Raw genomic sequence first — 13,580 nt, forward strand, 5'->3', positions numbered from 1 at the left:
GTTACCTTTTCAGTTAAAAATTTATTATAGACGAAAAAATGCTTTTACACTAAACAGTTAAATTTTAAAACAAACACATAAGTCTTCAATAAAAAACTTCAATTTGGAAAAATGTTGAAATTTTCCCCAAATAGTTGTATTCTTATTAAAAAATTTTTTTTTAATAGTTAGACTTTAAACCAAAGTGATGAATTTCCAACTAAAAATGTAAATCATAAAAAAAATGATTTCAAGTCTCTCAAAACAAAATAGTTGAATACTCTAGCCAAGAAGAATAATTTTTAAACAAAAAGTGGCATTTTTTTAAAATGAAATTTCTGCTAAAAAATGAATTTTTTAATCAAACAAATAAATTTTCAACAAATAAATAAATTAATAAAGAATAAGAGAAACAGATGAATTAACAACAAAAAGTGTTAACAGAAAAAAGTTTAATTTTCTTCCAAAAAAGATTTCAGTTGACTTTTCAAGATCAAAATATGAATTTTTTTACAAAAAAAAAGTTTCTACGAAAAAAAGTTTAAATCAAAAAACGCATTTTTCAACCAAAAAGGATGTATTGTTAACAAAATCAGGGTGACCGTTTTAATCAAAAAACCAAAGCTAAAAAGTAAAAATAGAAGTAATAAAAAAAAACTAAAGCATTCAAAGTGGAGCTCTTGAATTTTTAGCTTTTAAAATTGAAGTTTAAAAGTTTTTAAATTCAAAATTTTTCCATTGAATTTTTAAATAATTTACACGTATGAACTGGAAGGTACTAACACTTTTCAACTGAATAATTTAGCTATTTTAGGCCATTAAATATTAAAAATTTAAATTTTTCTTAACTTAAAAGTTCTTAAATTAAAATTAAAATGATTTTCATTTTAAACAGTTTAAGCATCCTTGAAAAACTTTAAAACTGCATTTCAAAATCTTGAGAAATCTAGAAGTAGTTTCAAATTTTTTCAAAACTTCTCAATAACTTTAAAACTTAATTGAATTTTTCCTACTAATTTTAGAAAATCCTTCGAATTTAAAAATACGTCCTTAAAATTTGGATTTTTAAATAACAATTGAACACTTATTATTTTTAGAAACAATTAGAGTAATTTTAAGAGATATTTAGAAGTTTCAAAAAGATACAAAATTAATTTAGAACTTGAAATCATTTCAAATGATTTTAACGAAGTGTGTTTACCGAAAAAAATTGGTTATTCGTAACGAAATTTCGGTGCAAATACTCATAACCTAATTGAAAACCAAATGTAGATTTTTGCAGTTTAAAAAAAATTAGAGGCTCTTTTAAAATTGTGAAAGGCTTCAAAACGAACAAAAATATTTTCTTAAAATTTATAGGAAAATTGAAATTGATTCTTCATTTTGAAAAATTATTTTAACAGAATATTCAAAAATATTTCAAGAGAATTTCAATTTTATTAAAAACGACCCGAGAAGAATTTAAGTATTTTAAAAATTTGTTTAAGATTTTCTAAAAATTGTAGGAAAATGTTTATTCACTTTTAAAATATGTTTAGAAGTACGAAAATATTTTTTCCCAAACTTCGTTTAAATTACAGTTTCGCTTACAAATTAAACACTTTATTAAGTAAAACAATAAAAATTGTGACGTCAAAATGTTAAAAGCTTGTCGAAATATTAACAATTCAAAGCTTTCTATGTCAAAAAATTAAGTTTCAAATTGTTTACTTTTAAATATTTGTCTTCAATTTAGTCACCTTAAATTATAAGTTAAATATTGCTAAATATTAAATAATTATCCTTTTTCTAAATCAAATTTTTTTAAATTAAATAGGTTAAAAATTGAACAATTTAGACTGAAACTATATATTTAATTTAATAAAAGGCTTTAATTACGAATTAATTACGAATCTGGAAATTCTTTAACTTTCAACGGATTTAGAATCGTTTTATCAAATCAATTATTGTTCAGTTTTTAATACTTAAAATACAGATCCATTATAAAAATTATTTATTTATATTTACAGTTGATGAAATAAAATTGTTTTTAAAAAATTCGCATATTTTGTTAGAAAATCGATTTTTTGTAGAAGGTCATCTTTTTATTTGGCAGTTAATTTTCTTGTTTAAAAATTATTCTTTCCGTTGGAAAAATTCAAGTATCACAATAAAATATTCATCATTTTAGTTGAAAATGCAACCTTTAGGTTTGAAATAAAATTACTTTGTTGAAAATTGAACTCTTTTATTAAAAATTATTATTTTTTATTGAAGTTTAATCATTTTAATTAAAAGATTATTTCTTTGGTTGTAATATGATCTATTTAATTGAAAACGTGTTTTTTCTTTGAATGAAAATAAATTTTTTACCAAACATTTTACGATTTTTCTAAAAATCCGACTTTTTTGTTTGTTAAGAATGAAATTTTTAACGGAAAATTCAACTGTTCTATTTTTGGTCAAAAATTTTATCTTTATTGGATGAAAATTCAAGGATTCGGTTAAAAATTGATAGTTTTTATTTAAAAATGAAATTATTTTTTTTAAATTCATGTAATTTGTGGAAATTTATTCTTTTTGATAGGTATAAAACTTAACTATTCGAGTAGAAAATTTAACTGTTACATTTTTGGTAGAAAATTGATCCTTTCTAGTTCGAAATTTAACAAGTTGGCTAAAAATTTGTGTTTTTCAAATTTAAAATTCAACTATTTTGTTGAAAATTCGCAAATATCGTCAGAAAATCGATTTTTTTGTGTAGAAAGTGATCTTCTTCTTTGCCAGTTAATTATATTTTATCAAAATTGTGCTTTATAGTGGAAAATTCTAGTATTACAAATAAATATTCATCATTTTAGTTGAAAATTCAACTTTTAGGTTTTTTATAATAAAATTACTTTGTTGGAAATTAAACTCCTTTTTTAAAAATTATTATTTTTTGTTGAACATAAATCATTTAAATTAAAATTCTATTTCCTCGGTTGTAGTATGAGCTATTTTATTGAAAATTTTGGATTGAAAGGGATTATTTTACCGAACATTGAACTATTTTTTAGAAAATCCAATTTTTTTTTAGTTAAGTATGACATTTTTAATGGAAATTTCAACTATTCTATTTTTTATTGAAATTTTAAGTTTTGTCATGAAAATGAAAGCAGAGAGAAAATTGGTCGAAAATTGATCCATTCTAGTTCAAAATTTAACAATTTGGCTGAAAATTTGTGCTTTTGATTCAAAAATTCAACTATTTTCTTTAAACATCAACATATTTTGTTCAAACAAAATTTTCTTTTGTTTTTCTTTTGTAGAAAGTGTTTTTTTTCTTTGCAGTTAATCTTCTTGTTTAAAATCGTTCTTCAGGGTTTAAAATCCAGTTAAATATTCATCATTTCTGTTAAAAATTCATATTTGAGACCGGAAATAAAATTACTTGGTTGAAAATTACACTACTTTGTTAAAAATGTATTATTTTTGTTGAAAATTCATAATTTTAATTAAAAGCTTATTTCTTTGGTTGAAATTATTAGCTCTTTTCTTGAAAAATAGTTTTTTCTTTGGATGAAAAGGAATTTTTTTAACAAACATTTTACTATTTTTCTGAAAATCCGAATTTTTTGGTTAAGAATAAAATTTTTAACGGAAAATTCAACTATTCTATTTTTGGTTGAAATCTTTTTTTAATGAAAGTTTAAGGATTTAGTTGCAACTTTTCCAAGTTCAAAATAATTTTTGAATTTTTTTTTGAACTTTTAAATATATTTCAAAATGAATTGATTTTTTTCTATAACTTTTAGAAAATTCTTCAAATTAAAAAAAATAATTAATTTTTGCAAATTTTAAACAAAAAATTTAGAATTATTTTAATAATTGTGAAAGACTTCAAAAGAAAAGAAAATTTTCTTAACATTCTTAGGAAAATTGAAAATGATTTTTCACTTTAAAAAATTATTGTAACAGAAAGTTTAAGAAGATTTTAAGAGATTAAAAAAAAATATCAAAGAAGAACATGGAAGATTTTAAAGATTTTTTTTTAATTTACAGGATTTCCAAAAATTCGCAAAAGTTCGCAAACTTATTTTAAATTACATAAAATAATTTCAAGTTTTTAATTCATTTTGAATTTTTTCAAAACTTTTATGCATCTCTTAAAATTACTCAAATTTTGTTTACAAATAATAAGTGTTCAATTGTTATTTATGCGTCAACATTTAACAATTTCACTTATAAATTAAACACTTTTTAAATAGAACAATTAAAATTGTAACGCTAAAAGTTTAAAAGTTCTTCGAAAATCTAAAGATTTAAAGCTTTCTATGTAAAACAATTCAGTTTTAAATTGTTTTCTTTTGAATATTTGGTTTCGATTTACTTGTCTTAAATGAACAGTGAAATATTCCTAAATATTAAATACTTATTCTTTTTCTACAGTAAGAAATTTCAAATTAAATGAGATAAAAATTAAATAATTTAGACTCACAATATTTTAAATTTAATAAAAACCTTTAATTATGACTATATTATTATGGATTTATTTTTAAGTTAAAAATAGTAAAACGCACATTAACATTTTTTAATGGCTAAAAAAAAATAATAGAAATAATAAATTAATAAATTTATTTATTAAATTTAATATAAAAAAATATAAAGGAAGACTTGAAACTCTGAATTAAAAATATATCATTAATAAATCATGAAAATTTGTATTAAAAATAAAATAATCGGAATAAATGATATATTAATTTCAAATCTTATCAAGACTTTCAGATTGAAACTAGGGCAGATTTATCTTCTGAAAATTAGTAAAAATCCCGTTTCCCTGTCTGGCGGCCACCCTGTTTTTTATTTTAAAAACTTCGATTTTAAAATTGCATATTTTTTGTTATTTTTAATCCTTAAAGCTGCATTTTAAAATTCTTTAAATCAAAATATATGCTTAAAAATTAAAAAGGAAAATTTTTTAACTAACCGATTTTCGAATTAAGCATTCTAAACTATATGATATAATAATTTATGAAAATCACAATTTAACAAATTATTAAAAAAAACGGTTGAAATCAAAGTTGGATAACATTTTTATTCTAAAAATTTTGGAAAATTCCCGGTCAAAAAATAAATTCACTGTCATTTCCCGGTTTTCAAAATTTCCAGGTCCAGCGGCCATCCTGTGTTACAGTTTTGGTTGAATATTGATCTTTTCTAGTTCAAAATGTTAAAAATTTTGCTGAAAATTTGTGTTTTTTTTTTCAGTTACAATTCAACTTTTTTTTAAATTTGCATGTTTTGTTAGAAAATCGATTTTTATTTCCAGTTTATGTTCTTTACTAAAAATTGTTCTTTTAAAAATTTGTCCTTTCGGGATGAAAGTTCAAATATTCCGTTTAATAATTCATAATTATAGTAGACAATTCATCTTTTAGGTTGGAAATCAAATTACTTTGTTGAAAATTAAACTCTTTTGTTAAAAATTATTATTTTTTGTTGAAGATTTATCATTTTCATTGGTTATAATATGAGCTATTTTATTGAAAACGTGTTTTTTCTTTCGATAAAAAATATTTTTTTTTACCAAACATTTAACTATTTTTCTGAAAATCTGATTTTTTCGGTTAATAATGCAATTTTTAACCGAAAATTCAAGGATTTGGTTGGAAATTAATAGTTTTTATTTAAAAATTAAACTATTTGTTTAATTCTAGTAATTGGTGGAAAATTTATTTTTTCGGTAGGTATAAAGCACAACTATTCCAGTTCAAGATTCTAGGCTAGCCGTTTTAATCGAAGAAACAAATTCCCGGTCATTTCCCGATTCGCAAACATTTTTCACGGCCAATGAATTTAAACAAATGGAACTCTAAAGCTAAAAAATTTCAACTTGAGGTAATAAAAACTGAGCTTTAAATGAAAACACTCGAGGTGGAACTGTTAAATTTGTAACTTTTAAAATTAAAATTTGAAAGTTTTTATTTAAAAAATTTGGAATTCAAATTCTCAATAGTTTACGCGTATAAAATTGAAGGTACTAACATTTTCGAATATAAAAAAAATATAAATCCACCTTATCATTTTCAATGCTCTAAATTAAAAAATCAATCAATGAAATTTAAAATTTTCAAAATTATATAATTTTAAGGAATTTTAAGTTTTAAAATTAAAATTATTATGGAAATTTTTTCAGAACTTCTAAATATCTGTCAAAATTAATTAATTTGGCTGAAAACTCTTCTTTCTAATTTTGGTATGTAAATTTATCTTTTTCAGTTGAAAATTTATATATTTTATTGAAATTGTATTTTTTTGGTAGAAAATTTATATTTTGGGTTTAAATTAAATTATTTTGTAGGGCATTAATTTTTTTTGTTGAAAATTGATTGTTTTAGGTGACAATTCAACTATTTGGTTGAAAATCTATTTTTTATTGTAGAAGGTTACTCTCATTAGTTCAAACTTCATCTTTTAGGTTAAAAATTAATTTTTGTATTTGAAAAATTAACTCTTTTGTTAAAAATTCGTTTATTTTTGGGTCAAAATTTATTTTACGAACTGAAAATTTAAGTATTTTATTTTTGATAGAAATTTTTTTTTTATCAACTGAATATTATTTAATTAATAATTCTTTAAATTGAATTGTACTTTAATTTTTGAAAAGTAAATAACAATTGATTATATAGGACGATTCGGAATCAGTTTAAAATTTTAGAATGCCCAAAATTTAAAATAAAAAATTAAATTGTTTCAATTAGAAAGTCTTATTAGTTAAACAAATTTAATTGTTGTATTGGAAATTTATATTCTATTTTTAATTTTAAAATAGCTTCAAAGTGATATATGTTCATTTAAATATATGTTCATTTAAAACCAGTAATTATAAATTAAATATTCAAAAACAAATGAAACACTAAACTTAGGAAGATTAAACATAATTTTTTATTTTAATAAACTAATTTTAAGGAAATATTTAAAAAGATTAATACCAATTTACAACAGAATAAAAAAACATTTAATATAAAAAAGCATGCTGATGTTTGAAGATTTTGAAATTAAATGTCATATAGCATTTCAAGGATTTTTAAACTATTTAAAATAAAAATATTTGAACTTTTAATTTGAACAGGGAATTATAAATTTTATAAAAATTCATAGTTGGAACTGGAATTTATGCGGAATAATAATAATTCTGACTTGAAAGCGGGAATTTTCAAATTTAAATAAATTCCCAAATATTACTCGCAATTTTCGAAATGAAACAAAATTCTAAATTCAAGCAGGACATTTTTCTTGGAACAGGGAATTTTTAAATTGAAATAAATTCCAAACCGGAACAGGGAATTTTTTAAAAGAATGCTCTAAATTAAAAAAGAAATCAATGAACTTTAAAATTTTCAAAGTTATATAATTTTAAGGAATTTTAAGCTAGAAACATTAAATATTGAAAAATTGAGAAAATTTTAACTGAACACTTCTTAAATAAGAAATTTAATTATTTTCTTTTTAAATATTTTAAACATCCTTGGAAAGCTTCAAAATGTTATTTCAAAATCTTGAAAATCTAGAAGTTGTTTTAAATTTGTTTGAAATTAAAAAATATTTTGAAATTTTTTCAGAACTTCTAAATATCTGTGAATACGAATTGATTTTTTTCTACAATTTTCTGAAAATCCTGCAAATTTTAGAAAATTTCTTTACAATTTGGATGTATAAATAAAAATTGAACATTTATTATTTGCAGGCGAAATTTGAGTAATTTTAAGAGATACGTAGACGTTTCGAAAAGATTCAAACTTAATGTAAAACTTGAAATGATAGTCTAATATAAAACACAATGTAGATTTTCGCAGATTTCAAACAAAAAATTTAATTCTTTTCAAAAATTGTGAAAGGCTTCAAAAGAATAAAAACATTTTCTTACGATTCCTAGGAAAATTAAAAATAATTTTTCAATTTGAAAAATTATTTTAAGAGAATATTTAAAAAGTTTTTCAAAGATTTAAACAAAATTTTCAAAAAATATTCTAGAAGATTTTCAGAAAACTTTCTAAAATTTGCATGATAATTTTTAATCTTTTTAAAACTCCTAAATATCTCTTAAAATTACTCAAATTTTTTTCTATAAATGTTCATTTGTAAATTATACATTTAAATTTAAAGATTTCACTTACAAATTAAGCATTTTTCGAAATTCTAACGATTCCAGGTTTTCTGTGTCAAACAATTCAGTTAAAGATTCTTTATTTTTAAGTATTTGGTTTCAATTTACTTTTCTCAAATAAAAATTCAAATATTGCTAAATATTGAATAATTAATCTTTTTTTTAATTAAAAATTTTTTATTGAATGGGTTAAAAATGGAATATTTTAGACTGAGAAAATATTTTAAATTAAAGAAAATCCTTCAATTAAGAATATGTTATTATAAAGTTATTTTTAAGTTGAAAATAATTAATAAACTTTCAGTCACACATTCATATTTGTTTACTGACTATTAGACTTTCAAATTGAAACAGTTCAAGTTTTAACGTTAAAATCTGTAAATTGTTAAATTTTGAACTGGTTTAAAATTGATTTGTCAAATCGTTTTTGCTCACTTTTTATTACTTAAAGTACAGATAAATTTAAACAAAATTTATTAATTTATCAAACAAAAATTTTTTTTATTTAGAATTTTCAACATCAAAGGCTTTTATTTTTTGTTGGTTCAAGCCTTTAAGAAAGCATTTAAAAATTCTTTAAATTAAAAGTGTAAGCTTAAAAATAAAAATTTTAAATGGAAAATTTTTAAAGTAAAAAAAAACTTTGAATTACGCATTTTAAGCTAAATAATAGCATAATTGAAAAACATAAGAATTCAACTGATTACTTAAAAACTGTTCAAATCGAACATGGATTTGTTAACCAAAAATTTTTATTTTTAACCAAATAGTTTAATTTTCTACCAAATTGTTGAATTTTAAGACCAAAATGTGAATTTTCTACAAAACAATAAAATTTTAAACACAAAAGTTTATTTAAAAGCAAATTGTTGAATTTTCAATTATAATTGTGAATCTTTAATAAAAAAGTTATTTTTTTTACAAATTAAATCAAATTTAAGTCAAATAATCGAGTTTTTAACCAAAAAAGATTGATTCTCAAAGAAGCATGTGACAGTAGATTTTCCAACCAAACAATTGAATTATTAACTAAAAAAAATGATAAATTTTCAACCAAGAGGATGAAATTTCTATCGAGAAGGCGAATTTTCAACAAAATTATTAAATTTGAAAGTAAAAAAGAGGAATTATCTACAAAAAAGTTGAAAGTTTAATTTTTTTTAAAATCCTTTAATTAAGAATATATTATTATGAAGTTATTTTTAAGTTAAAAATAGTTTACAAACTTTCAGTCACACTTTAACATTTGCGTAATGACTAAGACTTTCAAATTGAAACAGTTAAAGTTTTAACGTTAAATCTGTAAATTCTTAAATTATGATCTGGTTTAAAATTGATTTGTAAAATCATTTTGTGTTCACTTTTTATTCCTTAAAGTACAGACAAATTAAAAAAAAGTATTTATTTATTAAATAAAAATGTTTTTTATCCAAAATTTTCAACATCAAAGACTTTTATTTTTTTATTTGTTCAAGTCTTTAAGAAGGATTTTTAAAGTTCTTTAAATTAAGAATGTAAGCGTAGAAATGGAAATTTTAAATCGAAAATTGAAAAACATGACTATTCAACCAATTATTTAAAAACTGTTGCACTCGAACGTAGACAGATTTTTCTTCTACAAATTTGTAAAATTCTCAGTAAAAAAAAAATTCACTGTCATTTCTCGGTCTTAAAAAATTCCCGGTCCAGCGACCACCCTGGATTCATCATTTTAATTGAAAATTTATCTGTTTCATTATGTCTTTATTGCCAGAGAGAGAAAAAAGCAATCCCGCTTCTCTCAAAACGAATTTTTAACTAATTTTTTTTCAGCTAAACAAATAAATTCTTTATTAAAAATAGAATAGTTGAATTTCTACAAAACAGAACATTTTTTAACGAAAAAGACGACCTTTCTAGCAAAACGCCTAAATTTTCAACTCAAAAAATAAATTTTCTACCAAAAATAAAATATTTAATTTTTCAGTTATTAAAATAAATTTTCAACTGCAGAAATTAAGTTTTAACCAAAAAGATGGATTTTCAACAAATAGTTCAATTTTCACTTACAAATTTCTATCAAAGAAGATCAATTTTTGACAAAAAATGGAACAGTTACATTTTCAGTTAAAAAAATTAATTCTAAATAAGAAAAAACTAATTTTCAACCAAAAAGATCAATTTTCAGCCAAACAGAGGAATCAGTCATCAAGAAAATTAAATATTCTGCCACAAATTCAAATTTTCAATAAAATACAGGAATTTTAAACTAAATAAATATTTGAGTTTTGAAAGTGAGAAGATAATTTTTTAAGTAAACATATACGATTTAAATTTTTAGTTTAAATAATTAATTTTCAACTAGAAAACATAATTTCCCACAAAATAATTAAATTTTGAAAAGAAAAAGGTTTATCAACTATAATGATCTAAAAAGACGAATGTTCCATACAAAATTTGAATTTTAGACTAAAAAAGAGAAATTAAAAAAACAAATTTTTAAACTAAATATTTGAATTTTAAATCAAATTGTTGATTTACCAACCAAAAAAGATAAATTTTCAAACCGAACGGACGAATTTTCTGTCCAAAGAGACAAGTTTTCAACAAAAACAGTTACATTTTCGACTAAAAAATATAAACTTGTAACAAAATACTTGAGTTTTCAACAAAATAGTTAAATTGTTAACCAATATTTGAATTTTCTACCTACAATGATGAATAAAAGAAGTTAAACAAGAAAAGTTTTATTTTCAAACACATAGTTGAATTTAAAAAAATATATAATTTGTTTTCAACCAAATAGTTGAACTTTCAATCAAAAGAGACGAGATTTCAAGAAAAAAAGTTAATTTTCAACCAAGAAAGATGAATTTTTAACAAAAAAGATGACAATAAATTTGAAAGTTGAATTTTTTTTTAAATCCTTTAATTAAAAATATATTATTATGAAGTTATTTTTAAGTTGAAAATAGTTTATAAACTTTCAGCCACACGTTCACATTTGTTTAATGACTCAGACTTTTAAATTGAAACAGTTTAAGTTTTAACGTTAAAATCTGTAAATTCTTAAATTATGATCTGGTTTAAAATTGATTTGTAAAATCATTTTGTGTTCACTTTTTATTCCTTAAAGTACAGACAAATTAAAAAAAAAGTATTTATTTATTAAATAAAAGTTGATAAACAAATTGATTTTTTCCTTGACAAAACAATTGTTTTTTGGTCAAAAGTACAACTTTTTTGTTAAAAACTTATTATTTTTGTCTTAAAATCCATCTCTTTTCGTGAAAATTTAATTTCTTTGGTAGAAAATAAAACCACTTTATTAAAAACTCTCTTTGTATTTTGTCATTAATAATTTGTTTACTGGAAATTTTAATATTTAATTTAAAATTCAACTTTTTTGTAGAAAATTATGTTTTCAATAAAAATTAGAATTTGTAAAGAAATATTCAAGAATTTATATTCTTTGGTTACTAATTTTAATATTTTGATGGAAATTTTTTAATTTTATTAACCATTTATCCTTTTTCGCTTAAAAATTCAACAATTTGATTGGCATTATTTTCTCTTGACTAAACAATTTTTTAAATTGAAAATTCAATTCTTTTGTTTAACATTCGTCTTTTTATCCTAAAATTAATCTCTTTTTGTTGAAATTTATTGTTTTTTGTTTATGAATTCCACTGCCTGTTAAACTATTGGAGTATTTTTTTGAAAATTGGTTCCTTTTTTAGTTGAAAATTAATTTTTTTTCTTAATAAAAATTAAATTATTTCATTTTCGTTAAAGAATTCATCTCCTTCAGTAAAAAATTTAACCATTTGCTTGGAAATTCATGCATTTTGTTCAAAATTCATCTTTTATGAATACATTTTTTTGGGTTGATAATTCAACAATTTGATTGAAATCTCCCTTATATTTTGATTTAAACATTTCTTTTTAATTAAATTCTTCTTCATAGAAATTTAATCTTCTTTGGTGAAATATGCATTTAAAAATTCACTTGCTTGGTTGAAAATGTAAGTATTTTGTTAAAAATTATGTTCATTGATGAAAAATCATTTTTTACAAGTGAAAATTTTACCATTATATTTTTGGTTAAAAATATATATTTTCTGGTAGAAAAAATATTCTTATTAGTTACAAATTTATATGTTTTGTTCGAAAATCGCCTTTTTTTCTTATAATAATCATTTTTGTTAAAAATTCAATTTTTCGGTTGAAGTTTCATGATATTTCAAGTCTTTAAGAATTTTTTTAAAATTCTTAAAATTAAGAATTTAAGCTTAGAAATGGAAATTTTAAATGGAAAATTGAAAAACATAACAATTCAACTAATTATTTAAAAATAGTTGAAATCGAACGTGGACAGATTTTTCTTCCACAAATTTGTAAAATTCTCGATAAAAAAAAAAATACGGTCTTAAAAAATTCCCGGTCCAGCAGCCACCCTGGATTCGTAATTTTAATTAAAAATTTATCAGTTTCCTTATGTCTTCATTGCCAGAGGGGAAAAAAAAAAGAAATCCCGCTTCTCAAAAAAAAAAAAAAAAAAAAACAATTGTGCCTGCCTAGAATGAATAGGTAGTAATAACTCACCCGAGGGAACTTTCAGCGAAGACCAAAGATCCTGACCGACCTCTTCGGGTTTCAGAGGAGGACAATTGATCACAGGCAGAGTAGAATTGCCAGAGAGGACCGGTCCCAGTCCGTTGCTTCTTCCCGCGACTGCAATCAGCACTACCTAGAGAAATCATGAAGAGAACGAAAATATGATATGATAGCTTTCAGAAAAACAGTGTCGTCATCCTTCTATTATCAATTCTAAAAGAAGCACACAATGTCAGTTGGGTCAGGAGATTGATTGAAAATCTTCTGATACGAGGGTAGTTCAATAAGTCCTTAGAATGACCAACAGATGGCGCGCGAATCGCTCCAAATCATCTGTTTTCAGTCAGCACCACTCCCGACTAGATATATGGTGCAGTCACAGTCCACATCTTCTGAGTTTACGTGTTTTTATAACCAATTGAAAAAAAAAATTGTTCGTTAAGAAAAATGGAAAAAAACGAGTTCAGAGCGGTAATCAAACATTTTCATTTAAAGAGTTTAACTCCATATGAGATAAAAAATGAATTGGATTCAGTTCATGGCACATCTGCCCCTGCCATAGTAACAGTTTATAACTGGGTAAATGAATTTAAGCGTGGTCGTACATCAATAAGTGACGAACCACGTTCAGGAAGGCCCGTAGAAGCAAGTACTCCCGAAATCATCAATAAAATCCACGATATGGTGTTGAAGGAAAGAAGATTAAAAGTGCGTGAGTTAACTGAGGCCACAAGGATATCTATAGGTGCAGTTTTTTCAATTCTAAATGAAAAATTAGATGGGTGCCGCGTTTGCTCTCAGCTGAGAATAAACGCAATAGAGTGGTCGCCTCTGAGGCTCTTTTGGCGCGCATAAGTCGGAATCGTGAGGAATTTTT

At 22.4% G+C, this 13,580-nt stretch overlaps 1 protein-coding gene across 1 annotated transcript in view; it reads right to left on the bottom strand.

Moving 5' to 3' along the window:
- LOC117179500 (multifunctional protein ADE2) overlaps positions 1-13,580 on the bottom strand; it is a 44,455-nt gene that overhangs the window by 8,128 nt on the left and 22,747 nt on the right. The window contains exon 5 of the mRNA XM_033371368.1: positions 12,692-12,836. Coding sequence (XP_033227259.1) covers positions 12,692-12,836 — 145 coding nt within the window. The remainder of the gene's footprint in view (positions 1-12,691; positions 12,837-13,580) is intronic.

The sequence above is a fragment of the Belonocnema kinseyi genome, chromosome 9 (genome assembly GCF_010883055.1).
Source record: "Belonocnema kinseyi isolate 2016_QV_RU_SX_M_011 chromosome 9, B_treatae_v1, whole genome shotgun sequence".
NCBI classification, from domain to species: Eukaryota; Metazoa; Arthropoda; class Insecta; order Hymenoptera; family Cynipidae; genus Belonocnema; species Belonocnema kinseyi.